The sequence below is a fragment of the Balaenoptera ricei genome, chromosome 20 (genome assembly GCF_028023285.1).
Source record: "Balaenoptera ricei isolate mBalRic1 chromosome 20, mBalRic1.hap2, whole genome shotgun sequence".
Lineage (NCBI taxonomy): Eukaryota > Metazoa > Chordata > Mammalia > Artiodactyla > Balaenopteridae > Balaenoptera > Balaenoptera ricei.
In genome coordinates this window covers 18,073,109-18,100,599 of record NC_082658.1, presented here as the reverse complement: position 1 = coordinate 18,100,599, position 27,491 = coordinate 18,073,109, and the positions used below count along the sequence as shown (strand labels likewise).

General features: G+C 60.3%; 1 protein-coding gene across 2 annotated transcripts in view; it reads right to left on the bottom strand.

Moving 5' to 3' along the window:
* The window catches only part of ARHGAP23 (Rho GTPase activating protein 23), a 72,741-nt gene that overhangs the window by 27,311 nt on the left and 17,939 nt on the right, over positions 1-27,491 (bottom strand). Inside the window, exons 1-13 of one of the 2 annotated variants that reach the window (XM_059907666.1) lie at positions 23,020-23,070; positions 19,440-19,601; positions 16,821-16,848; positions 15,415-15,510; positions 15,137-15,215; positions 14,919-14,973; positions 10,710-11,874; positions 8,840-8,995; positions 8,513-8,624; positions 8,302-8,359; positions 6,681-6,824; positions 1,420-1,737; positions 80-141 (exon numbers count right to left, since the gene is read on the bottom strand). In XM_059907666.1, coding sequence (XP_059763649.1) covers positions 80-141; positions 1,420-1,737; positions 6,681-6,824; positions 8,302-8,359; positions 8,513-8,624; positions 8,840-8,995; positions 10,710-11,874; positions 14,919-14,973; positions 15,137-15,215; positions 15,415-15,510; positions 16,821-16,848; positions 19,440-19,601; positions 23,020-23,025 — 2,441 coding nt within the window. In that variant the 5' untranslated portion in view covers positions 23,026-23,070. Of the gene's footprint in view, positions 1-79; positions 142-1,419; positions 1,738-6,680; positions 6,825-8,301; positions 8,360-8,512; positions 8,625-8,839; positions 8,996-10,709; positions 11,875-14,918; positions 14,974-15,136; positions 15,216-15,414; positions 15,511-16,820; positions 16,849-19,439; positions 19,602-23,019; positions 23,071-27,491 lie in introns of those variants that run through there. The other variant, XM_059907665.1, reaches the window with a different exon arrangement.

Here is a 27,491-nt window from a genome sequence, read left to right as displayed (position 1 = left end):
GGTGGGCCAGGAGGACGACCTCTGCCCAAGGTGTCTCCCACCCCGTGGCCAGGACTGCTCCATGAGGGCTGGGCCTCACCTCACTTTGCGATAATCATTAAGCTTCTTGCTGATCAGAGCTTGGTTGGCACAGCCGGGGTCCTGGAGGAGGGGGAAGAGAAAGCAGACCCCATCAGTGCCCATGGTCAGCCCACCCAAGGCTTCTCCCTGGCCCCTGCCTCGGCCTCGCCTCCCCTCTCCTCCACCTGCCAGCTGAAGGGTACAGACCCTGGAGCGAGAAAGACCAGGGCTGGACTCCTGAGCACACCCTCACCAGCTATGTGACCTTGGGTAATCCCTTAGCCTCTCTGAGCCTCAGTCTCCTCAGCAGTAACATGGGGAGACAACATGGCAACCTCAGGGTCAGGGTGCGGAATTATGCACGTAGCACTCATCAGAGTCCTGGCAAGGCACAGATGAGGTGCCCCATGAGGGGCAGCTATTGCAATAATGAAGGTGACTTGGGACCCTCAGATAGTGCCTGTTGGGGACAGCCCAGCCAGTCCCCCCAGAAAAAGGCCCCAAATTTCTCGTGCTTTCCTCCTTGCAGTGAGGAACGACAATGTCCTGGGGAGGCAGAGCCTGGTTCAGTGAGATGGTGTCCTCAGCGTGCCCTAGCACCCCTCTACCTGTGGCCAGAGCAGTTGCACGTCTGGACCAGGGCCACACCATCCTCTTGGCAGAGACCAGCCGCCAAGCCCAGGACCCCCACATAACTCTGTGCAGGTGTGCAGAGGCACCTGGTGGAGGGGGTGGGCGGAGGCAGAAAGCCCAGCCCAGGCTCCTAGTGTGCAGCTGCAGCTGCCCAGGAGGGGGCGCCATTTAAAAATGCTCCTGGAGTCCCTGCCAAAGCCCTTGGCTCAGCCCCTGCTGCCTGCTGCCAAAGGCCAATCCTCTTGGCCTCCTCCCAAGGTCAATGTGTTTGTGCCCCTGCAGACAGGCCAGCCCTGTCAGAGGGGCCAGCCACAGTTTTGGCCCGGGGGCACCCCTTTCTGTAATAATTCCATAGGAGACCCCCGCCTCCCAAACCTCCAGCAAGAGGCTGAGGTTGGCCGGGAGCTGACCTCTCTGTGCCAGAGCCTGCCCAAGGCAGTCATAACGATGATGATAATAATTACTGTCATTCCTACAGCTATTATTGTTCCTGCCAGTCATGGAACACCAAAGACGCCAGGTCCTCTGTGAGCCACTGCCCCAAGCATCGTCTCTTCACACCAAACCCTTGGAGGGCACAGTTGCAAGGTGTGTACTCCCGTCAGCCCATTTTATGCAGGAGGGGACTGAGGCTCAGAGCGGTGAAGGGAGGATCCCGGCAGGTGAGAGGCGCCCGGGGCCTGCCCTGCCCTCCCTGGCCCGGCTGGGGCCGGGCGGGGCCCTCACCTCGCCCTCGGCCCTGCTGTTCTCTCGGATCGCTCTGATCCAGCCCAGCATGTCATCCCGGTCCTCAGCCTGAAAGAGATATTCACAGAAGTCAGCGGTGGTCAGCCGGAACACGTGCCTCCTCTTGGTCTCGCTGTAGGAGATGTCCACCAGGCAGGAGCCGATGCAGACGGGCGCCGCCTCGTCCTCACCTGCGACGGCCGCCGCCGCCCCCGCCGCCGCCGGCCCGGGCTCCCGCCGCTCCTTGCTCAGCGAGAGCGAGCGCGCCCGCAGCGCGGCGTACACCCGCTTCCACTGGCGCAGGCCGCCGCCCGCTTTCTGCAGGGAGACACGGGGAGAGGGGGAGAGAGGGGAGGGGGAGGGGGTGAGAGGCCAGGCCTGCCCTCCTCCCCGCCCCCAGAGGCCAAGGGGGGCCCTAGGCGCTGCAGACAGTGGACAGCAGTGGGGACCCCACCCCACTGGCCGCCGGGAGCCCCCTGCTCCACTCCCGCCGGCACCTGGGGCAGCCTCCTGCCCACAGTCCCCCAAGTCTCTCAGCCCCTCACCGGCCTGGACGCCCGTACCCATCGTTCTCAGTCCCCGCAGAGGGTCCCCAACCTTCTCTTTAACGCTCCTCTGCCGTTGGCAATGCCCCCAGAGAACCAGCAGGGGGCTCCAGAGGGCAATCGGGCGCCCCACCAAACATGACCCACCTTACATAAAATCCTCCTAAGCCATTCCTGGTCCACATACTGCTTCGCTCAGGGCAAAGCTAGTCAAAAGTTGTCAACCACACCTACTCTCCCCGCTTCTTTGCCTCGCACTCAAGACTCCACTCAGTATCCCTTTCCTGGGAAGCTGCTCACCAGGTCACCCAGCCGCCATGTTGCCAAAGCCAGTGGCAGCGTCTGGGCACTTCTCAGTCCTTTGCTTAGCCTCTTGGTGGCATATGACCCAGCTAGCGGTCACTTCATCCCTCTCCAAACTCTCTCTTGGCACCCAGGACCCTACGGTTCATGGTTTTCCTCCTAACTCCGCTGGCTCCTTCTCTGGTCCCCTCTACCCAACATCCTCTACACCAGCGGTTCTCAACCAGGGCGAAGAGCCGCCAGGGGACTTTGTCTGAAGACATTTTCAGTTGTCGCACCTGGGGAAATGCTATGGCATCTAGTGGGTAGAGGCCAAGGATGCTGCTAAACATGTCGGATGCCCAGGACAGCCCCACAGCAAAGAATCATCTGGTCCAAAATGTCAACAGTGCTGAGGCTGACAGTGCCTGCCCTAAAGGAAGGGGAGCTCCAGAACTTTGTCCTCGGCCCTCCTCCTCCTGCATGCCTCCCCCATGACGCCATCCACACCCATGGCTTTCAATCTTGTCTGTCTGCTGATGGTGATGCCCAGATGTGCCCCTGGCCCAGCATCTCCCCGGAGCCACACTCCGGTACCTCCAACTGTCTGCTCAGTGTCTCCATTTGCATGTCCCATGGGCACTGCAGGTGCTGCTTGCTCACTATGGGGCCCTTGATTTTCCCCATCAGACCTGTTCTCCACCCCCACCTCCATCTTTTCCAGCTCAGTAAATCTACCCAGTTGCCCAGAAACTTGGGAGCTGCCCTTGACTCCTCCTCGTTCTTCACCCTTGACATCCAACCCGTCAGGAAATCACAACTGTTCTGCTTCCAAAATATCACCTGTCTCCATCTTTCCTGCCACCACCTTGCCCACACCATCAACAGCTCTTGCCAGGACCACTGCACGAACCTTCCCAGGCTCCACTCTCCTTCCTGCAACCTATTCTCCACGCAGCAGCTGCAGTGACCATTTGAAAATGTAAACAAAGTCCTGTCTCTCCCCTGCTTAGTGCCCTCTCATGGCTTCCCATCGCCCTTGGAATCATATCTAAGCTCTATTGTGATCTGGTCCCTGCCTCTCCTAACCCATCCCTCTTTCTGTCTCACGATGTCGAGACACAGGGTGGTTTTCCAGTGAACAAGCCAAGCCTTTCCTTTCCCGGGGCCTTTGCACGTGCTATTCCTTCTGCCCAGAGCCCCTTCTCTTGCTTCTTCACGTGGCTGCTTCCCTCTCGCCCTTAAGGTCTGAGCTCAAGGTCATCAACATCACCTCCTCAGCGAGGCCGCCTCTAAGCATTTTTCCCCTAACGGCAGCTCCCCGCTTCCTCCAACTTAAAGGCAATCACATCACCCTGTTCATATTCCCTGAGTGCCCACTGCAGTCTCAGGTTACTGGCTGTGGGTGGCTTTCTCCAGTATAGGGAAAGCTCCTGGCGCAGGGAGCTCGTCTGCCCTCTCACCTCCATACTCCAGGGCCTAGAGCCATGCTGGCACAGGGTAAGTGCTCATCAATATTTACTGAATAACTGAATTAATCGGCCTCGGAACACCCTGCAGGCGGGGGTTCCATCTCCCCCATCAGAGCAAGGGCTCCTTTCCTCTGGCTCACAGCCCACCTACGACTCCACACCCAGCCCAAGCTTCTATCTTCAGAGCAAACCAGATGAGGAGACTTCATGGCTGGCAGGTGAACACAGCCACATCCGGCCATGAACCCTGCCCATCATCACATACCTGCTGGACCCAGGCAGGGACGTTCAGAGCAGGAGACAGTAGGGCCCTCCAGGAGAAGTTTAGTGTCAGAGTGAGGTGGTGACAAGGGTGCCCCTTTGAGACTGAACCAGCTAGGTGACCTTGGATAAGTCAGGCCCCCTCCCCTAGCATCAGTATGCCCTACTGGAAAAAACGAGAGGTGAGCCAGCTGGTCTCCAAGTCGCATCCAGCTCAAATGCTGGGTCTGTGGCTGCAGAGACAGGTCATACCCACCCACCCCCTCCTCTGCCTGACAGTCAGTGGTCTCCAAAAGAGACTGGGAGCTGGGGGCGAGGAGAGGCTGGACTTGCTGAAGCAGACAACATCTGGCTGGCGATCAGGACCCTGGACAGACCGAGAGACCAGATGGGAGTGGAAAGCCCTCTCCTTCAGAACCGGCCAGTGAGCAGGAAGGGGCCAGGTCCTCTCCCTGCCCAGGAAACACTGCGGCTGGGCTGCCAGAGGCCACCCAGAGGCGGGGGCAGGCTATGTGGCAGGCAGAACTCAGCAGTTGTCACCAGGCCCTCGGAAGGGCTCAAGCCTTGGGCTGGAAGTCTTTGTCCACACCTGGCTCCTCCTCCTTGGTCTCCATCCCCCACTTCCTCCCGAGGCCCGGCCGTCTCTTGCTTTCTCCCTCAGTGTTCCCGCGCCCATGGCTGCAGGTGCTTGTGTCCTCTCTGATGGACAAATGCCCTCCCCAGGTGGACCTCCCTCCCAATGCCACACCCTCAGAGCCTCTGTTGCCAGGACACCTCCACAGAAGTATGCGCCAGGGCCCTCGGACTCCATAGGCCCCAAAGGAACCTCTTGGCTTCCTCTCCCCAAACCTGCCCCTCCGGTGCCCTGTGGCTCCAGGAAGGGTCCCACCACTCACTGACCCCACAGCCCAAGCTGGGACCCCAGGAACCTCCTCCATCCTCCCTCACTTCCCAGCCCTCAGCCCGCCCAGGCTTTCCTTACCCCTGAATCTCTCTAAGTTGTCCCCTCCCCTTGGTCCCACTCCCCTCGCTCACCTGGACAGCAGCAATGGCCTTGTCTCCTCCTGTCACAGATGCAACACTTGCCTCCTGGGCTCACACCTCCCACCCCCCACCCTTTAAATGCCTGCAAAGGCTCACCCTGAGCGATGCGCCCACGCCCAGGCGCCCGACTCCCCACCCGGCTTCCATCTCCTGCCCTGGCTCCCAGCTGCCCAGCACCCCCTACCACCCTTCTCCTAGCTGTGCAGGAGGGCATCTCCCCTGTCAGACCACACCCCCACCTCCCTGCTTTGTGGACTCCCACACACCCTTCACAGCCTTCCAGACACCCCCTCCCACCCTGCTGAGGTCAGGGTCATATGCTACTATATGCCGCTCCCCTGAACTCCCCCATCATAGCAGTCAAGCACTGGTAACTGGTAAGCAACACATGCTCTCTCTGCCCAGCAGGAACCCCAGCAGGGCAGGACTGGCCTGGCTCCCTCACCACTGAATCCCCGGAACCTCAACGGAGAATTGGAGCAGGGCGGGCTGGACGAGGGCGCAGACGAGTGCCGGTCCTGCCTGGACTACACTTCTCACTTCACCCTCACACTGGCCCTTGGAGTAGAATAACACTGTCCCCATCTTACAGATCAGAAAAGTGAGGCTCAGACGTTAAGGGGGTTGCCCGAAGCCTTATGCTTGATAAGTGGCTGGGCAGGAATTCCAAGTCTGTCTGACTTCAAAGCTTATGTTCTTTTCAGGTACAAGACCCCTAGAAGGCAGGGTGGACAAATAATAGCAAATAATAGCAATAAGCAGAATAGCTGCTCCCGGGGAACAGGCACTGGGTAAGCTCTTTTTGCTTAGATCATCTCATTTAATCCTCAGCAAAGGCATATGAGCTACTGATTATTATTTGCTCCATTTACATACGAGGAAACTGGTAGGTGAGCCAAACAAGCTCCCCCAGCAACTCGTGGCACGGTCAGGAGCCAAGCCCAGGTTCATGCTAACTGCTCTGCTCCACTTTGCCTGGGCTGCTCAGGTGACAGCAGTCGGGCGGCCTCCTCCTCCCTCTTCTGCTGCCTGGAACCTGGGATTGTGCTCCATGGACCCAGGGGCCCCGCCTTCTCCCCTTGGGATCCTGCTTATCTCCCGGCCCCAGGCCCAAGCCCCCTTCATCTCTCACCTGGATCTCTGTGGCAGCCCTGAACTGGTCTTCTTGCCTCCCTCTGGCCCTCTCTTAATTCACCCCCCAGGAAGCCCAGTGGAAGAGGCCCCAGGGGCTTTTAGTTGCCCTTAGGATGAAGACTAAAACCTTTGCTGGCCTTGAAAAGGCTCACCTCTGCTTTCTTTTGGGGCTTCAGCTCCCCTAAAAGAATCACCCTGGCCTTGCTCTCTCATTTTCCATGAGCCCCAGTGGCCATTTTGGGGGTGATCTGCCAACCAAGGATCAACCATGGGATGGTTCTGTCAGAATTCCAAGCACAACTTGATCAGATCCACCCCACAGCAAAGACCACCTCTCTGGTTAACTCTTTTTCATGAGTTCTTTAGGACCCCCAGGAAGTTCTTCCTAGCATCTAACCTCTACCCCTCATGCTGCAGCCTCAGCTGGCTCTCCTCAGCTCCAGAGGGTGGGCGTAGGAAAAGCTGGGAGTTCTGCTGGAGCCAGCTTCCATCCACCTCCAGCTCATTCCTCCAGCCATCTTACCTTCCCCTTCTTGGTGAGGACCTGCTTATAATACAACCAGCCTTCTCTCCTGATGTCGCTGAAGGTTGCGTCTGAGAGGTCAGAGGTTGAGTGTCGCTTGGAAGGAGCGTCAGCATCTTCGGAAGTGCCCCAGCTATCCAAGGACTGCAGAGAGACGACAGAGGGCAATTTAGGGTGGCTCCCACAGTGCCAGCGTCTCAGAAACCCCATGGACCATTTGCAGCCACAAGGGCCTGGCATATGCCTGTGCTACGCTCTGCTGTGCTGTGTGGCCTCATGGGCCTTGCTTACCCTCTCCGACCCATCTGTGTTGAGGTCATGAGACATATGTGATGGGGAAGCCAGAAAGGAGGAAAGGCTATGACCTGCAGGCCACATGCCTCACCACGCTTAACTTTATAGACTTGAAGGAACTAAGGAAACAGAGGAAGTGATTGTGTCCACATGGAGCTACATAAACAGAGGAAGTGGGAACATCAACAAAGACTGAGTTAGTGGAGCAGGTAGTCAAGTCCACAAGGAGTTAAACAGAGGAAGTGATAGTGTCAGCAGGACTCCAGCAATAGAGGTGACAGGTCAAGGGAGAGTTAAGTAAGCAGAGGATGTGATAAGGAATAAGCCAGGTGACAGTATCATCAAGGTATTAAACAAACCGAAGATATCGAGGATTTGAAATCAATATGGTTCTTCCAACCCATCCATAATCAAAAAGATTTAAGGTCATTTCAGAACTGATTCTGTGTCGGGACTTCCCTGGTTGTCCAGTGGTTAAGATTCTGCTCTCCCAACGCAGGGGGCCTGAGTTTGATACCTGGTCAGGGCACTAGATCCCGCATGCTGCAACTAAAGATCCTGCACAAGGCAACGAAGATCCCACACAAGGCAACGAAGATCCCGCGGGCCACAACTAAGACCCAGCACAGCCAGGTCCTGAGGCTGGAAATTTCGGCCTCTCCATCACTCTCAGCCCTGTGTGTCCCCCCCCCCCTTTCCAGGGTGTCCCCTGTCCCCTGAAGACACCATGCAAATACTGACCCAGTACCTCCACAGTGCAGGCACTGTTCTAGGTATGCAGAGGGGTCAGTGAATAAGACGAATGAAATCCCTGCCCTCATGGAGCTTACATTCTAGCTGGGGAGACAGGCAAGAAAGGAGATGGACGCACAAATTGTGTACATGAGAAGTGCTAGGAGAAAAGCAGAGTGGTGAGGGGAGGCATGGAATATCAGGCGTAAAGGCTGAAATTTCACAGAAGGCCTAAACAAATCTAAAGAAAGTGAAAAAGTGAGTCATGTGGCATGTGGACCGTGGAAAGGGCCTTCTAGATGGGAGATGGGGGAGGGGCGGTTGGAAGGACAGTGCAAAGGCCTTGGGAAGGAAGGCTCACGGTGTCTTTAGGTGATGACTGAGCCCACAGAGAGGGTGGGTCACATGGCCGACACGAGGTGAGTGTGGGGACAGCCAAGGCCGGAAGGAGACGGGAGCCGGAGGGGCCCATTTCGGGTTGCAGGAGTCACAGGCCGGGTCCCTCTGCCAAGGCTGGACTCCACAGCTGAGGGGTGGGCCCCTGGGCCCCTCCCCAGACCTCCGACAGCCTCACCTGCACACACGTGCCACTCACCCCGTCAGTGAAGAAGCTTCGGAGCATCCGCAGGCTGGGCACGCGGTTCGGCAGGCGCCTGGGGGGTGAGGACAGAGGATGAGGGCTGCGGGAGGCACAGCCAGGACCTCCCACAAGCCCCAAGGCTCAAAGGCCCTCCCGGGGGAAGCAGGCTGCCCCGGTGTGTAGACGACCCCAGGGCCGAGAGCCCCTCCATAGCCCCCATCCTCACCGCAGAGCCCGGCCCTCGTCCCGGAAGGTGTTGAGCCCGTCGTCGCAGGACTTGGAGCGTTCGGTGGTGATGGCCAGCAGGTAGGAGGAGCGCCGGCCGGCCTTGATGCTGCCTGTGAAGCCGCCCACAGGGGCCCAGGGTCAGCGGGGCAGCAGGCGGGGGCTTGCCCGGAGCCCTCCTGTCTGGGCAGGGCCAAGAGGGGACTCTCCCCGTGGGTCCCCGGGAGGAGCAGAAGCCAGTCGGAAGAGGCCAGACATCAGGCAGCGGGCACCCCTGGGACCAGGCAGCAAGGGAGCGGGTGGGGCTGGGGTCGCGGGCAGCACTCACTGCAGTCCTGGGAGTAATGGCGGCCGAGGGCAAAGGTGAAGGTTGGGGAGGAGGGGCTGGTGCCCAGGACAGGGGCTGAGTTCATGGCGCTGGAGACCACAGCAGAAGCAGGGACGTGCTTGGCTTGGAGGTCAATGCTGGGGCTGGTGGGCTCATCTGCGAGAGCGGAGGGAGCGGTGGGTGAAGGTACCAGAAGGCTGAACCTCTCTGCCCCCTGGCCCCTGCCTCCCATCCGGGCCGGGACCACATCCCCAAGGCTCCAGAAGCCCTCCAGGGCCCTGCTGGCAACATGCCCACTGCCGGTGGAGCTGACCCACCACGGGTCACCTCCCACTGTGGTCATGGAGGCTCAGCCTCTGCCTCCTCCATCACACTGAGGGCACCCAGGGGTGGGGTCGCGCCACCCCTCTTAGTCCTGGCCGGGAGGCCAGCCTCTCTGAGGCCATGGCTGGTGTCTCCCCCATCAGACTGGGAGCTTCTTGAGGATAAGCACCATCTCCCCCATCAGCTGGGGGCTCCTTGAAGGTGGCTGCCACGTCCCCCCACCCCAGACTGGAAGTACCCTGAAACTAAAGACTTCACCTCCCGCCCTCAGACTGGGAGCTTACTGAGACAAGAGGCTGCGTCTGCCCTGTTAGACTGAAGGCTGGCTGGGGGGGGGGGGGGGGGGGGGGGGCCAGGGCTGTGCCTCCTCTCCTGGCCGGGGCTGCTTCTCCATCACTCCCATGGCTGCCCTAGGGTGAGCTCACCACTCTCAGCCCCAGTTACCATCTCTGGGCTCCTGCTTAGCAGTCCCATGCTCCTGCATCCCAGTCTTCCTCCCAAGCCCCTAGACCCAGCCCGGCTCATCCTGCTCCCTCCATGAGCGCCTCTTACTCAGCCGAAACCTTTTCCTGCCTCGCTCCCTCTCTTTCCCAATATGGAGGTGAAGCTCCACCCTCCAGCAGGGCCAGAAACCTGGGAATCCCTGACCCCTCCACTCTCTTGCCTCTCCCTTACCCAACATCTATTCTAAAGGTGGCAAATTTTCAGTATTCCCTCTGCTCTCAGAATGACATCCCAACTCCCCAGTGACTGACAAGGCCCCTCCAGACCTGTTCCGATGACCTGGAAGGGCATCCTACCTCTCACTTCAGGGTCTTTGCATATTCTAGTCTCTCTCCCTGAACATTCTTACCCTGACTAACTCCCTCAAGTCTTAGCCGAAATTTCCTTTCTCCAAGATTCTCTCCTTGGCCACCATGCCCCGGTCTAGCCCTTCTCTGCCTCCTAGAGCTCCCTGTCCTCCTATCACAAACCCATTCAACTGGATCGTTCTTGTCTGATCATCTGTCCCCATGGTTGGATCACACACTCCAGGAGAGCACGGAGCTAGCACAGTGCCTGACACAAATATGCGTTGGACGGATGGAGGGATGGAGGGTGGATGGAAAGAACAAAGAGTGAAAGGAACAAAGGAACAAAGGAAGGATAGAAAAAGAAAGAAAAAAAGAAAGAATGAAAGGATGGAAGGACAGGTGAAAGGAAGGAAGAATGGAAGAATGGAAGGAAGGAGGGAGGAAGGAGGGAGGAAGGAGGGAGGAAAGGAGAGAAGGAAGGGAGGGAGGAGGGAGGGGGAAGTAAAGGTGGATGGAAAGAAGGCTGGAAGGGTCAGTGAATGGGAGGAAGGATGATGGGATGATGGAAGGGAGACAGAAGGATGGATGGAGGAATGCAAGAATGGATAGTTGGATGGACAGACAGATGCACGGACACAGAAACGGGTTGATCCCATGAGCACCCAACCCAGAGTTTTGCCCACGGTGGCAGGTGGGTGAAGTACAACAGGGCACGGAAAACCAAGTCTCCCAAGACAGCCACCTGCACTCACCGATGAAGGGAATGGAAGCCAGAGAGTCGTCAGTAGTGGCCAAAGGGGCCACCTTTCTGCCCAGGCGTTCCCCTCGCCCACTGGCCTCTGGCTCTGGGGACTCGTCACCAAACCCAAGGTTCATCTGTCTGGAAGGGGGCAGCTGGACCTTGCGGCCCGTTGGAGGCTTCTGCCTCAGGACCACTTCGTCACGGCGATCCTCGGCGGGAGGCTCCAAGGCCCTGGTGCTGGGTTCTGGTCGGACAACTCTTGGTGGTTCAGAGGCCTCCGGTGGGAATGGTGCAGGGGACTGGGCCAAGTTGAAGGTGGGCAGCCCCCCAAAGGGCGAGTCCCGGAAGGAGAGGGCATGCAGAAGGCCAGTCCGGCGCTGGAACGATGGGCTATAGCTCCGGTATCCGATATACCCAGTGTCATCCAGGCCCTGCAGGCCAGGCGGGGGTGGGGCCTGGGGCCCGGGCAGGTCCCTGGGTGGGCAGGCAGGGGTGCGGGCAGACGGACGCTGCGAAGCCCAGCCACAGCGCTCGAAGCGGGGTGACACCAGTGCCCCTGGCCCAAGCGCCTCGGCTGAGCGGGTGGCCCGGCTCAGGTAGTCGTCTGAGCGAGCGCGGTGCCAGCCCTCCTGGCCCAGCTGGCTCAAGGCACCCTGGGAGGTGGAGCAGGGCCACGGGCGGTGGGCAGTCACATCCTCCAGCCGGTCCTGGGAGGCACTGCGGGCCCGGGGGGGCATGGCGGGGCACCGTCTCTCCCCCGCCCTGCGGGGTACTTGGTTCGACAGCCAGTGTGACAAGGCCTGCTGGCACTCCAGTCTGCTGGGGGGCGCCCGGCTGCCAGGCTCCGGGAAGGCACGAAGCGTCCGGGGCTCCGAGGGGAGGCGGGGGAAGGCACCAGGGCTGGGGCGGGGCTGGCTCATCCCCAAGGAAGGGTTGTCCGGATGGGAGCGGGCAGTAGACGGGATGCGCGGCCCCGGGTCACTCCAGGCAGCAGGACTCCGGGGGTCACTGGGCAGTGCTGAGAGCGGCTCAGGCACCATAGTGGCCCAGGTAGAGACCCGGGCCGGCGGGGCGTAGGTCTTTCGGGGGTAGCAGATCGGGGGTGGCTCTGGGATGCTCCGGGCCTCTCCAGAATACGGCTCGTTCCCCTTCAGGTAGGCGTCCTGGGAGTAGGCCTGGCCAGGGACACAGAGGCAGGTAAGCAGGTCTGAACAGGCCTCACAGGGGAAGGCTACAGCAGCCCCTGGAGGCCAAGGTCTCCAGAGAAGGGGACTGAAGGGAGGGGACCAAGCAGGGGGAGTCCTGAGCGGGTGGGGGTGAGAGGGCATGCTCCAAAGAGAGTCGGGGGGAGGACAAAGAAATAAGACGCCTTTGAGAGTCTTACACACATACACATACACACACACACACACACACACACACACACACTCACACACTCACTTGAGAAAGAGCCAGGATTTTTCTAAGACTTATGACAAGGACTGCCTTTAGCCACAAACATTCCAACATCTGTTTTCTGGGGTCCTCCCCCGATGCTGGCCTCAGCTGCCTCCCTGCTTTCTTATGTCCAATGGTGCCCACAGACCCTCGGGCGGAGCTGGGAAACCCTACCAGAGACCAGTCAAGGTGGCAGATGACAGGGGAGGAAGCGGCCTAAGGGGTGTGTCCAGGGTGGGGTGGGCTGGGGGTGGGCGGGGGCTGGGAGAGCCCAGCTGTCCCTCCATCGCCCGGATGGGAAGCTGAGGGCCTGGCTCCTGGGCCACTGGGGTGAGGAGGAACTTGCTTCTCTGGGCCAGGCTTGGGAGAGGGGCCAGACTGGCTAAGGGGCCTTGGGCCACCTTCTGGCACCCCAGGCCTGGAATTTGGCGCTGGGAGCTGAGGCTGACGCTGCATTGCTGAGGAGTGACAGGGCGGGCGCCCAGGCCCAGCCAAAAAAGGAGGCGGCCCCCAGGGACAGCAGCCTTGTGGCTCTGGCCTAGCCTGGCCCACGATGGGCTGCCCGGGGCCCTATCTCAGGGTGAAGTATCAAAGAGGGAGGGTGAAACCGAACACACATACACACACACACACATCACAAGGAGACACAGGAAAATACACACCCAGAGACACACTCACACACACATAGAGAAACACAATGAGACATACACACAGACAAATAACTACACCTCCAGTCCCAGGCACACACATCATGAGATGAGGACGAGCTAAACCACACCCCTGTACTCAACCCCCTTCGGACCCACACGCCGGCCGGCCGGCCGGCCGGCCGGGGACACGCACGTACCTCTCCCTCCTGCCATCCTGCCGGCTCCCCGGACTCCCCACATCACGGCAGTGGCGGCAGCATCCCGGCCCGCCTCCACCCTCCCCCCGCCCCCCGCTAAATCCCACTGACCACTGTACCGGCCCTGGCCTCCGTCCCCCCAGTCTGCCCTCCCCGCGGCTGCCCTCGGCCCCCACGGGCTCTCTCGCTGGCGGGAGGAGGAGGGAGGGGAGGATGGGTGTGGAGGGGCCTCGCCGCGTCGGCGGTGGCGTCAGCGGCTGCCGCGGCCCCATTGGCCTCCAGCCTTGGCTCCCAACCACAGGAATGCCTGGGCCCCACCCTCTGGCCAGCCAGGGAGAGGGGGGCCAGCTGAGGCCCCCAGATGCTGACATCTGGGGCTGCCTGCCCACCCGAGCCTGGGCAGCAGAGCTCAAGGCTGCTGCCCCCTCCGGCTGGAGAGAGCAACGCCCCAGGTCCCGCCCTGTCACACCCCACCCCCCCCAGCACGCCGCCCTCAGCCTGGGGAAGGGCGTACTGGCAGGGCCCTGGAGACTTGGGGAGAGCCGCCCACCCCTCTGCGCCCCCACCCCTGCCTCCCCCTCCCCAGGAAGGGCAAGGGGACAATCGAGGTCACGGGCTGGAGGTTCCCAGAGGGGCATGGGGCCAAGCATGGCATTGTGATTACAGTGATTGTGAGAGCACATCCAGGGCAGAAGCCAGCACGGCGGCTCCCAGGACCTCCCAGGCTTGGCCCTCGGCCGTCTCCCAGAGGGGCAGTGACCTCGGGGGCAAGCAAGCTGGCATCTGGCTGGCACCCATGAGACCAGGAAACTGGGCACTGGGCAGAGAGGATTGCTCTGGACTCGGGGTCAGAGCTGGGGGCGAAACAGAGAGAGGCAGCCTGTGTGTGTGAGTGTGCGTGTGTGACGCGCATAGAGTGCGTGGCATAAACGGGTACATGTGTGAGTGCAGCGTCTGCCGCGTGCAGCGTCTGTGGTACCTGCTCTGTGAGCGGTGGGTGAATGCCGAGTGCTAGCTGTGAAGGAAGGGGCATTTGCACTCGCATCGTGATTGTGGAAGTCTGGGTTGCTGTGACACCGGTGAGCGCACGCGCCTGTGCTGGGATGGAGCAGGCTGCGATGTCTGTGGGCGTACGTGTTGTGACTACAGCAAACATCTGTGATGCCATAAGTGTTCATGTTGCGGTGGTGAGAAGTCCAGGTGTATGTGGTGGGACACGCTGCGGTGCTGTGTTGTGGGGATCTGAGATGCGGAGGAGTGTGTGGTGCGCTGTGATGTTTGGGGTCGTGGGTGTGGGGTAGTGGGTGCCTGTGTGTAGCACTGAGGGGTGGTGTGTATCGTGGTAAGTGCCTGGTAGGGTGTGTCTGGCAGGTGGTGTGCGTTATCACATACTGCAGTGTACGGTGTGCTAGTTGAAGGGTGGGCTGTGTGCGGCTGTGTATCTAGTGTTCTCTGCTTATGTATCGGGTGGTCCATGGTATGCTGTGTGAATGGGAGCACATGACAGTGGGGTACTGTGTGTGTGTGTGTGTGTGTGTGTGTGTGTGTGGACACATCTATAGGAGACACGCTCACTCGAGGCCAGGCAGGGAGGGGTGTGAGGAACAGGTGTCTCACGGGAGCCACAGGAACGTGCCAGTCTGGCAGGGCCCGCTGGGCCACGCTCCTTCCGGACACCCTGGCAGGAATCCTGCCGGCCAAGGCCAGCGCCTCCCCCTCCCCCAGCACAGCCCCGATTGGATTGAAGCAACCAGCAGCCCCAGCCCGGGGACGGGCCTGGCATCCCCAGTTGGGCAACGCCGGGCTGGTGCTGCCCCCACACTCTCTCCTCCGCCTCCCAGAGGGCCCGATGCAGGAGCGAGGCCCAAGGAGAAGGGCTGCATCCTGCCCCCAGCACCCAGGGTCCTCCACCTCAGATAGCAGGGCAGGACTCACCAGCTGGAGGATGTCCTCGTCCTTGGGCATGATGGAGAGTTCCAGAGTATCATCGCTACAGAGACAGGGCAGGGGGTCAGGCCAGGCTGAGGCAACAGGGTCTGGGAGAACAGGGATCCTGGTCGCCAGGGCACCACCAGGGCCAAGGGGGTGGGGTGAGTAGGGACTTGTGAGTGGGCTGGGGGCTCTCGTGGGAGAAGGGAGGCAGGGGCGCTCACCTATTCTGGATCAGAGCTATGACCTGGGAGTAGGTCTTCCCGATGACGCTCTCCCCATTCACCTTCACCAGCCGGTCTCCTGGGGACCAGGGACAGGGCCACAGGTGAGCAGGCCAAAGGGTGTCAATGACCCTACCTGAGAACCCCTGTACCATGTATGGATGACAGTGGGGGACAGGAGCCTCTCCAACACCTGGATCCCAAAATTCCATCCTAACCAGAGGGTAGGAGAAGAGACCCACAGCGGTGCGATGAGCCAGGTAACTGGGACAGCTCACCTGTTCGAAGCCCCGCCCTATGGGCGGGGCCATCATCCTTCACATTCTTGACAAAGATGGTGTCCATGGGCTCCAGGCGGTGCCGGGGGGAGGGTCCTGGTGAGCATCAGCCAGGTTAGCTGGGGGTGGCTGCTGAAGGTCACACCCATGCACAGCTACACACACAGGGGACACACACTCAGAGAGTGATCACACTCACACGGACACAAACACAGACCCACACATCCACAGGGACACAGATGCACAGGATCAGACAAGACAACACACTGCTGGGAAAATGAAAACACACGGAGTCACTCCTTAAATGGCTCCTGCGTCCCAGCACTGTGCTAGAAAGTAGACTACAAAGGATGGACAGACATGGCCCTTGCCCTTCCCGAGCTCACAGTCTAGAGGGGCAGGCAGACAGACGTGTGTGTGCGCGCGCACACACACACGTCACAAGACAGAGGAAGGGTGCCATGAAAGTCCTGAAGATACACAGCAGGGAGGAAAACCCACACGCACAGAGCGTGTCCACACCCAGATCCAAGGAGATCCAAGCAAGACCCTGAGGCTCACAGAGACCCAGCACCTGCACCTCCCACCCCACTCCCTTCCCCAGTGTCAGGGGACTCCAAGCAGAGGCCTAAGGATCCCAGGACTGGCACTCAGCCCTTCATGACATCACGTTACACCCCAGCAATACTCCTCCGCTGCTAAGTGCTAACTGCTAACTGTTAACTGTCTCCACCAGAGAAACGGGCCTGCTCTAGGGCAGCTGGCTCCTCCCCCATCACAGGCCTCTGCAATGGGGATTCGGGAAGACAGTGGCCCCATGGTTGCCCAGCAAAAGCCCCAGTGGCAGAGAAGGAAGTCTGCCTGTTCAAGGGGTTCTGCCTTGAATACCCCGGGAAGCCTGGGTTCCAGTAAGGAGCCGTTTGGGAGAGCAAGGGTGACAGCCAGGGGAGTTAGGCTCACATCTGAACAGAGAAAGACCTCAGGGCCCCCGTTATGCCCCGAGAACCCCAGTGCCTCTATCCCCAAGGACAGCCCTTGATCAGCGGCGCACTACCTCCTGCCGCAAGGGCCCTGCAGGCCCTGCCTCTGCCTCCATCTAGGCTGGGAGTAACTCCAGGGCAGGGGTCAGGGCTTAGAAACCTATCTGCTCCCCAGAACGCCACCCCCAGCGCGGAATGGACAGACGCAGAGGAAGACAACTGCGAGAAAAGAAAGGGAGGTCAGAGAGAGTGAGCAGAGGCTTAGAGCGGACACACAGGGAAGAGCCAAGACAGGGGCGTCAGTCAAGGGTGGGGGGCGCAGCAGAATCCAGGCTGACTTGGGGGGAGAGGGAGAGACACAGAAGCGGGAGGACCAGTCCCAGCTCAGCCCCAGCCCCTGGAGCCCAGCCCCCTGCCACTCCTCACCTCCTCCTCGGCCTCCATTCTCTTCCTCCTGCAGGGAACAGAGGTGGGTGTGGGCCCTCGGCAGCACAGGGGGAGGCCCAGCTCCACCTGGGAGGGCCCCTTCAAGCTCCCCCACCCGGCAGCCTCCCCTCTTATCATCTTTCAACTAGCCCAGCAGCCAGAGTGGGGGTGGGAGGGGTGCCCACGGGGAGGTCAAGTCCCAGGCAGTGTCCCCGGGTAACAGGAGCCCGCTCTCATGCCTGCCGTTCCTACCCGCATCAGCATCTCAGCCGTCCGAAAGGCCCCAATCCAATGGGGGACCCACGACCCCTTCCCTTGGGGAGCTTGAAGCCCAATGGGGGAGGGCCCAAACACACTCACACGCAGACAGGACCCAGGCAGACACAGATAAGCAGGCATGACAAGTGCAAACAGTGGCTATCAGCTCTTAGAGAATGGGGAGGGAAGGCCTGATTAGAGCCCCTCTGGGAGGGGGTTTTAAGGCAAGTTTGAGGCCGGCTGGGAGAAGGTATTCTGGGTGAGGTGAGTGGAGTGTGCTGGCACTTGGTGGCAGAAACAGGACTGGATCAACTGAGCTGAAGCAGAAGGAGTGTCAACACCAGCAAGTGACAGGAGTCAGACTAAAGCTTTCAGGTTTGAAAGCAGAGAAAGAGGGAGCCAGTGAAGGTTCTTGAGTGGGCTGGAGTAGATGTGAAAATACTTCTGGCATCTAGGTGCAGGGCTAAGAAATGGAGTCGACGAGACCCACTAGGGAGGCCTCTGGGGTCATCCTGGTGAGTGAGGGGGCGGGGCAGGGCACTGCATCTGGGGAGGAATCAGGAACAAGGGCAAGAAGAAGTCAGAGAGACAGGGCAGGCCAGCAGGATGTGGCATCTTCGAGTTGGACAGGACCTTTGGGGTCATCTTGTCTAATCCTCTCTACAGATCATCCATTTTACAGATGACAGGGTGTGACTTGTCCAGGGCCACTCAGAGACAATAGAGGAGCCAGTGCTGGAACCCAGGACTCTTGGGCATCCCACCCAGGACAGGAAGGCTGCTGGGCTCTGCTGGAGAGCAGTCCCTCTGGCCCTGCCCTCCCGTGCGGGGAGCGTGCCCGCTGATGTGAGCTGACAGCACAGTGAGTGGGTCGCAGAGGCAGATGGATGCATTGAGACGGCTGAGCTCCCTGTGGGCTCCCAGCCCTGGGCATGTTCTGGAAAGGGATGGAGCCCGTCCCTGGCTTGCCCTGCCCCAGGGTCTTCCAGCCCCCCATGTGAGCGAGGTCTCTCTGAGACAGGTCCGCCACCCAGTCTAGACCACTCAGGCTGTGTCTGCAGGGTCACCCTCAGCAGGGTTCCCTGAGAGAAGGTGGAAGGGCCAGGAAGGAGGGACATTCTGGAGAAGGAGGGAAGGAAGGACCAGAGGGAGGTTCCAGGGAACTGGGAGGCTGGTGTCCTTGGGCATAAGGGGAGAGGCAGCGCCCCTCCCACACACCATCAGCCCCCACTTATAGCCAGTGCGAAGAGTTTGTGCAGGGGCCCCAGACTCAGACACAGGTGTGAGAGCTGCACAGCGACACGTACACACGTGTACACACGTACACATGAAGCGTATACACAGACACGTGTCTAGATACACACGCATGCACGTACATGGCTAGCATACCATGCATGCACGTGTGCATACAAAGAGACACGTGCAGGCACACAGACACAGGCAGAGAAATCCAATGCCTTGGTTCTCTGGCAGGTGGGACTAAGCTCCCCAAGGGAGAGTCCCCCAACAGCTGTGCCGGCCCGTCCCAGCCCTGGGGGAGGGGAGAAACAGGTTCACGGACTCTAGAATAAATCTTTCTCCCCTCCTGCTGGGAGAGAGGTGGGGGAAGGGAGCTGGCCCCTCCTTGGGAGCCCTGGTTCCTGCCTAGGCCCCCCTCATGTCTTCCTGTCAGGGACCCCCTCCCCCAGCCCACACCGTGGCTTAGGCTGAGTAGCCCTGGTTCCTGGACTCGGAGAACTAGACGTTCATATTAGGGTTGGAAGGGCCCTCAGGGGTCAAATAGATCAATGCCCTCAGGAGATGGAAGGAGAAATGGGGCCCAGAGAGGGTGAGACCACCCAAGATCCACAGTGAGTTAGGAGTCGTACCAGGACTGGAACCCAGGTCTCCAGCCCAGCCCAGGGCTCTTTCCAGGCCCAAATCTGGGCCAGCATGGGCCTGGGGTGCTCTGGGAGGGGTCCCGGAGGTGTGTGAGGACAGACTCCCGGAGAGCTCAGGCTAGGGAGCGGCAACTAACCCAGCTCAGAAGCGGCCAGTGGACACGGGTCCCCGGAAGCACATCTCTCTGAGAAGCTGCTCACCTTCCAGAGGCTGAGAGTCGGGGGGGGGGGGGCACCCCGGCTCCCCCACCTCTAGCTCCTTGCCCCGAGCCAGCCTCGGCCCCTCCTCCTGAGAAGACTGAGCCCAGAGCGGGCGGGGGCTTGTCTACGATCACCCCACACAAACAACCCAGCCAGTGCTGCCCCTGCCTCTCGGTGACCCTCTTCTCCAGGCCACAGAAGCACCGGGGAGGGGGCAGCGCAAAGGAATCCCCCCTGAAAGCTCCCTCAGGCCAGGCCGGCAGGGGCACAGGACGTGTACCTTCAGGCTACAGTGCACAGCGGACTCAGGCGGGTACACGATGAAGTGGCGCAGGGTGAAGCCAAAGCCGTCCTGGAGGCTTTTGTGCAGCAGCAGTGTCCTCGGGCCCTGCCAGGGGAGGGGGCGCCCGGGAAAGCACCCATCTCTTGGGCCCAGTGGCAGCTGTGGGAGCACAGGGAGCCAGGGTGAGACGCCAGTCTGCACACTGCCTCCTGCAGCCCAGAGGTCCTGGGGGGCTGCCAGGTGCACAGACCCTCTTGTGCCCTGACCGACCCCCTGCTCTCCCCTTCCTCCTTCCCTTCCCCCCTCATCAGCCCAACAGCTTCTTCCTTCTTTCTTTCCTCAATCCCCTCACAACACCTTTGTGTCCAGGGAAATAACAGTGCAGCGAGCCAGGTGTCCATTCAATTCAGTTCGGCCAACGTTCACTGACTCTGGACACACAGCCTTCCTGCCTGGGAAGTGCCTGCCGCTGTCTGAGCTCATTCCCGCCTGCTGCCCGCGCTCATTCCCGCCTGCTGCCCAATCTCACACAGGCACACACGCACACCTAGGCAGACACAGACCCATCCATACGCACTCATGCACACAGGACACATCACAAACACCCAGACAAGCACACTCATGTGCAAAGGTGCACAGACACACCGATGAGCACGTACACGCTCACTCAGGTAGACACACAGACACACGCACACAGCACACACAGGCGCAGAGAGACTGACGCACACATGCATCCTTCCGGAGCAGCAGCAGGAACAGGTGGGGCACTACGAGCCACAAGGGAGTGGACTGGACATCAGAGAGTCCACTGAAGGAGCTGAGGCTCGGAGCCCAGCCCAGAGGCCCGGTTGGCTCACCGGAACTGAGCGGAGAACCGGGTGGGGCGGGGGGAGACACTCCGCTGCCCTCTGGCCGCCCCACCGGAATACTTGGGACTCCCCAAGATGACAGGGCAGAGGGTGTCTGAAGACAAGGGTTTGGGGGCACACGGGTCTGTTTCTGAGGCAAGAGGGAGAAGAGGAGGATAGTGCCTGAGAGGGGGCTCCCTTCAGGTGCCCTGCTCGGACACAGAGAGGGAAAGTGGGTGACAGGAGGGTGTCAGAGAGATGGGTACACAGGGAGGCAGATGGCAGACTGGAGGACATGGGAGCCACGGGCAGGCTGCCTAGTGAAAAGCCAGGAGGGCTCCCTCGGGGGCTCTTTAACCCCTGATCTCGGGCAGCCTAACCTACCTGGTGCCCCTAACCCAAACCCCTCAAAGGGCAAGAAGCCCCTCCCCCACCCTCAACAGTCCTCACCCCCTCATTCCTCCTTGGCACCAGGCAGGAGCCTTCAGCTGCGGGAAGACAGGTGCGGCCGGGTGCAGAGGGAAGAAGCCCATCGGTTTCGGGGTGAGGGGCTCCCACTTCACTACGAAGTTCCCCTGGCTTCCCCAGCTCGAATCCGCCACTCAAATGTACTGATACTGAGGAGTCCCTGCATGCATCCATCCACCCTCCTGTTCACACATGCGGCAGGAGGAGCAGGTCCTGTGCCCAGCCCTAAGCTAGTGATTTCTGCGGGGGGTGGGAGGCTGGGCTGCATGGGGCGGGAGGTTTGGGGAGGGGATATCCTCAAATCTCAGAAGATTAAAGAAAAACGTAACAGAGGCAATAGGCTTACTTGGTACAGTCCCAGAGGACACAGCCAGGTGGAAGATACGAGGAGGCCGAGTCAAGCTCTGGGCCAGGGAGACCATTCTATAATCACATACATCTGCAAAGCTACCGGGATGAGGCTGTGAGTTCTCTGTCCTCACAAGGGTCCAAGCAAAAGCTGGACAACCCCCATCCAGGAGGCCTTAGGAGGACTTAGCAGGGATTCTGGCATCGGGCAGGAGGTCCAGTGATGGCCCCTCAGCTCCTTCCACTTGTGGCTATAGTCTGGACTCTCCCGCTGAGCCCCACACCCCCATGGGGGTCTGAGGAGCCCAGAGGAGAAAATTCTCTGGGAATTCTGCTGAGGTCTGAAATCCCCTGGATTTCCTATCTCTACGGACCTGGCAAGGAACTGATCAGGGAGGGAAGAGGGCCTCAGGGGACCCTCCACTGCCCCCTCCTACCAAAACCCCTGCTCTTGCCCAGTGTGGGCTGCCTCCCCTGAATGCCCTCCACCCGGGCTCTGGGCTGAGGCTGTTCACAGGGCCTATTGTTTTGCTGGTGTCCTGGATTAAGGTTTAAGCCACCAGCTGCCCCAGTGACGAGAAGTGGCTGGGACAGGTCCCCGCACGTCCCCCACCTTTCCCCCAGCACACATCCTGACTGGAGCTGCCAGCTGCCTGGGGGTGCCACTCCCGGGGGCGGTTGGGGGGGTTGGAGGAGGGGCCTGTAATCCAGGGCAGTGGGCATGCCTTTCTCTCTCAGGTCCTCTCCTCACCCAGGCATGCCCCCTCCCTTAGCTCTCCCTCTCCCTTTCCTCTTTTCCTTCCTTCCAGTGTTCCTTCCCCCATCCCTGCCAACGAGGTTCCTGAGAATGTCAGTGTGGTAATCCCCCGCCACAGCTACCACACCCCTGCCTGAAGAGGAGACACTGAGGCCCCCATCAGTGGCCAGATTTCGCCACTCTCCCGTGGGAAGTTCTTCCTTAGGTTTAACCTCAGTCCTTCATTCTATTATACATGCATGTTTCCTCTCCTCTCCTTCCCTCCAATCTGGGACAATACTGGGTCTTGCTCTCCTCTTGAGGGGGAGGGAGGTGACAGATGCAGAAACAGAGAAGGGAGCAGCAATGGAAGGTGATTAGATTGGGAAGAGGTACAGTTCACACACATCCCCACCTCTGCTGTCTAAGGTAGGCACAGAGACAAGGGGAAGGAGAGCGAGAGGCTCAGAAAACATAGGGACATCACTGATTAATGCTCCCAGGCCCAGATCTATTTCCAAACACTCCCACTCTCATGTCAGGAAAGAAAGAGACATCCAGAAATACAGCTGATGGTGGGAGAAGGGCAGGTGACCCCAGGGCCACAAATTAGACAGAACTGGACACGTGGTGGTTTGGCAACACCAGGAACTAGAACCCAGGAGTCCTGCTCCTCCCCTCCCCCAGGAGCATAAAGAGGTCATTGCAGGGAGCACAGCTTTCATGCCGGGCATGGCGCCCACTGTGACTCACGCCCTCCCAGCCTGGTCGATCCCGGACATCAGAAACGCTGTCCCCACCCCCCTCTCCAGCCCTGTCAGTCCTCACCCTGAGATCACTCATTACCCGCTGGGGCCCATTCTGCCACCTCAGCCTCCTTGGCTCACTTGAAAACCCTTGTGTGTCTCTGCGCCCAGGTCCCCTACCAGGGAGACGGCAGAGTGATGCCCTTCCTGCTTCATTAGGGTACCCCTGCGTGGTTCTGACTCAGGGTCACTGCCAGCCCGAACTCTGCAGGATTCCATGTCCTGGCATCTCTTCAAACAACCCTGCTCCCTTCCATCCTTCCACCGCCTGTAAACCAAGAGGCTTGAGCCCACTGGAGGCCACCAGCAGACTGAGGGTTGTAATCCGGCACCCCTGGAAAAGCTCTCAGCCAGGAGCCTGCCGCCCTCACCTGCATCTCTCCAGCTTCTCACTCACTCCCCACTCCGGGGGGGATCGGTCCCGAAGCGCAGGGCGCACACAGCTCAAGGAACGCAGGGAGTTGGTGGCCCGATCCCACCCACCGGAGCGAGGCCTGCCCGGACCCCTAGCCCTGCCTCCGACCCCGTTGGCCCCCGAGGCGCTCACCCTGGCCGGACGCTGCCCGGGCGCGCAGCGGTCGCTGTGGCTGAGGCACGGCAGCCAGAGGCAGCGCGGCTCCGGGGCGCTGCAGTCCACGCCGACGGCGCGCTCCCAGCGCCAGCCCCCGGCCCCCGCGCGCTCCACGCGCCACACCGCGCTGCCCACGAGCGCCGCGGCCGGCGGGGGCCCCCGGGCCCGGCCGCCGCCCCGGCCCCAGCGCGCCGTGTGCCCGGCTTCCGGAGACCGGCGCGCTGCGCGGGGGCCGGCGGCCGCTCCTCGGCGCCCGGCGGGCGGCGTCCTCGGCCCCCCGGGCGGCGGCGGCGGCGGCGGGCGGGCCCCGGGGGTCCCCGCCCGCCCCCCGGAGCCACGGGCCCGGAGCCCTGGGGCCCCGAGGGGACGGACGGCCCGCGCGGACGGCGGCAGGACGGCTGCAGCAGCTCCGCGCCTTCCGCGCCTCCCGGCCGAGGGCGCCTGAGCCCGGACACGCCGGCGAGTCTCGCAGGGCAGACGCCTCCCCCTCCGGGGCGGCCCCTGTGCGCGGCCGCCCCATCCCACACACTCACACCCCCACACACGAGAGGCCCTGCACAGCGCCCCCGCAGTCACACACATACACACACACACACACACACACACACACACACACCCCACTCACACAAAAACTTACTGTACCTGCCCGCGCACGCTTATACTCCTTCCAGGCCAAAGCTCAACCAGCTGCCTGCGCCCCAGAGAAATACACATTCCCGCGCGTACATATGTAAACACACACCCAACCCACCTCTACAGACCCGCACCACACACACATCTAGACACCCCACACCCTCCCCCCCCACACACACAGTCACTCACTCTCCCTCTGCCCACATACCCCACACAAACACACACACAAACACACTATTCCCCTCATATACACATTGCACGTGGACATCCTTCTGTATGCACACACACTTTGGACACCCTCCCATGGGTACAATGGCCCACATACCCCACAGAGACACATTTGCAAGCATACCCACTGTGCCCCTGAAAGCACACCAGGCCCCCACCTGCCCACCCATGCATTCCACACACACCCCACAGAGAGACCCACAAACCCCACGAAGGCGCACACCTAGAGGGCATGCACACACTACCAGCACACCCACTCCACGCATTGCTGCCGTGCCCCCTCAGGTCTCACACACGCTCTGCCCTGCTCAGAGAGCAGCGCTCTCTCATAGTCACCCCGCCTCAGAGTCACGTTATACCCTTCTCACCACCACCTGTGGGAGCGTGTGACGGACCCTTTTCCCCAGGACCCCCTGCCCATTATGCTCTACCCAGAGGGGCCACCACAAGCCGACAATGGGCTCTAAGCTGGCCCCCACCTCACCCCTAGCATGTGAGTCAGACAGGAAGCCCCAGTCGATGGCAGACCCTGCCCTCCGCCCCTTCCTGGCTCTCTCTCTTCCCAGGCCCCTTCCCGGGTGGGGCTGACAGAGGCCTTGGCTAGTAGGCGTGTCATGGCCACCCTCATTTCTATCCCACTTGACTGTTCACCGTGTGCTCCCCCCCCCCCCCCCGCACAGCCACTCCCTGGGGCCTGGGGCCACTGCCCTGACCCAGTTTTCAGAAAACAACAGAAGCCCAAGAGCACTCAACTCGTTAGGGCGGCCCTGGGACTCCAAGTCCGGAGCCCCTCATCCCAACTTTGGATCTTATACCTAAATTCTAGCCAGCATCCAGGTAAGGGAGGCCGGGGGCAGAGGCGAGCAGATCCAGCCCAACCCTGCTCCCAAATCTAGGAGTCGGGGGAGGAAGAGTCATAGGGTTGGGCCCTTGTGGGGGAAGCCACCAGAAGGGAGACCCAGGCAGAAGAGTCAGCTCCCCCTTCCCTCCCTCGTCCCATCAGCTGCTGTCCCCAGCAAGGACAGGCCAGGATGGAGGATCCTGTGGGGGGAGGTAGAGGAGAGAGACAGAGGGGCACAGAGAGGAGGGGAAACCAAGGGGAGAAGGAAGAGAAATAGAGGACCATGGGGGTGGGCAGGAGCAGGGTTGGGGGGGGAGGAGGAAGGGTGAGGGTGAGGCGTGTGGGGGCCAGGGAGCGGTTTTGTTCTCCTGTTTCCTGTTTGCCGCTTGCTGGGCCCCCTGTGCAGGAGCTGGACCCCCACCCCCACCCTGGCGGAAGCCGGAAGGGAAGAGCGAGGCTGCCACCAGCGCTGAGTCAGGAGGGCTTGGGACCGACGGGGAAAAGACCGCGGTCAGGGGAGGACTCCTGGCATCTCCCTCAGCACCTCCCCTGCCCCCATCACTAGAAAACCAAGGCTTCTGGGTCAGGATCATTCCTGCCCTTGTCATGCCCTCCAAAGGCCAGGGCCTCAGACCAGCTGGAAGCACCACCGAGATGTCCTCAGCCATGTCAGACTCTGCCGCCCCAAATGGAGGGCAATGACCACAGGGATGTCCTGACTCAGAGTCTGACCTGCTTTCCCAGCAGGCAACCAGTTAGTCCCCCCAGCTGCCTAACTTCCTTTCCTCTTGCTGCAAGTCCAGTCCCTGGTTGGGAGGAAATAAGACTCACTCTCCCCTCTCACGCCCCATGGAGCTTCTCATGGCCAACAGGTGCTGCTGTGTATCTGGATCAAGAATCAACCTCCCTGGGGCTTCCCTGGTGGCGCAGTGGTTAAGAATCTGCCTGCCAGTGCAGGGGACACAGGTTCGAGCCCTGGTCAGGGGAGATCCCACATGCCACGGAGCAATTAAGCCCGTGAGCCACAACTACTGAAACCTGTGCACCTAGAGCCCGTGCTCCGCAACAAGAGAAGCCACCGCAATGTGAAGCCCGCGCATCTCAACAAAGAGTAGCCCCTGCTCACCGCAACGAGAGAAAGCCCGCGTGCAGCAAAAATAAAATAAATAAATTCATAAAAAAAAAAAAGAATCAACTCCCCCCAGCCCTCGAAACTGCTGAGGGTTCCGAGGGCTGGTTCTGAGGGCTGCAGGGAGAGGCGAGGTGGAGAAGCAGCACGGGGTTTCTGTGTCCAGGGCAGCAGAGACCTGGGAAATGATAAGCCATCTATGACGCCCATCTCCTGCCCTCTAATCTGGCAGGGGCGACAAGGCCCCCAGAAGGAGGTAACAGCCTCCTCCAACACAAACCCACACCTGCCCCACCCCACCCACTCCACCCCAGCTTCCTCCACAGGCATGTGGGGAGCAAGGTACACACCGCAGGGCCTAGAAACTTATACATAGTTTGAATAAATGATCTTCCAGGCCTGGGGAGCCTCTCGGCCCCCTCCCCCATTTCCTTTGGGAAAGGAATGTGGGGTGGGCCCCAGAGTGCAGTGGGGGAGGGGGCCAAGGGCTGGGAAATACCAGGCGTAGCTGAGATTCTATTCCAAGCCTTCCTGCCTGGTGTGAGTCCTCCTCCCCTACACCCTCCCCAGCTTCCTCCCCCCAAATCAGGAATTACCCCGCTGAGCAGTCCCTCCCATCAATCCTCTAGTTTGACCAGCTTGCAAAATCCATTCAACCTTATCTTCCTGAAGGTCCCCGCGGAGGGCTTGGGGACTACACCCCCAAAGGGAGGGCATCCGGTCTTCCTCTCTCCACATGAGATCATCATCCTTTACTGTTTGAAAGCACTTTCACTTTATCTCATTTGACCCTTACCCTAAGAGTTGGATATTTGAGATTGTTTTTATACCCATTTCTCAGATGCAGAAACTGAGACTCAAAGAGGACAAGTGACTGGTTCAAGGCTTGCTTTTACTAAGGTGGGACCATCCCAGGGTTCTAACCCCTAACTCAGATCTCTTTCCATTATCCTCTCATTTATCTATTCAAGAACCACGACTTGAGTGCCTGCTGTGGGCCAGGGGCTGTGCTGGGGGCTGGGACACCTTAGAAAAACAAGACCTTACCCTCAGGGCGCTTACAGTTCTACTAGTGTTGTCCTAGCTCCTGAAGTCTTCAGGGGTCCCCAGTTCCAGATCCAGGCCCAAGCCAGCTGCCTTCAGCCCCACCAAGGGAGACCCCCATACACATACCAAAGGAGCCCCTGTGTCAGGGGTTCAGGGCCTCTTCTCTCTGGGAGCGGACAGTTTGTTTGAGAGTGGGGTTAGGGGCCTCCCAGGTAAGCCTTTGAACCAGGGAGTGGGCTGAGCTGGAGGAGCAGAAGCCTGCAGGGGCCAGCCTGACAACCAGAAACTGGGGAAGAGAGGAGCATCCTGGGGCCCAAGGGTCAGGTGATAGGAGAAGGAGGGAAACTGACACCGCTGAAGGGCGTGTGGCTCAGGAAGTGAGAGAGAGGGGTCT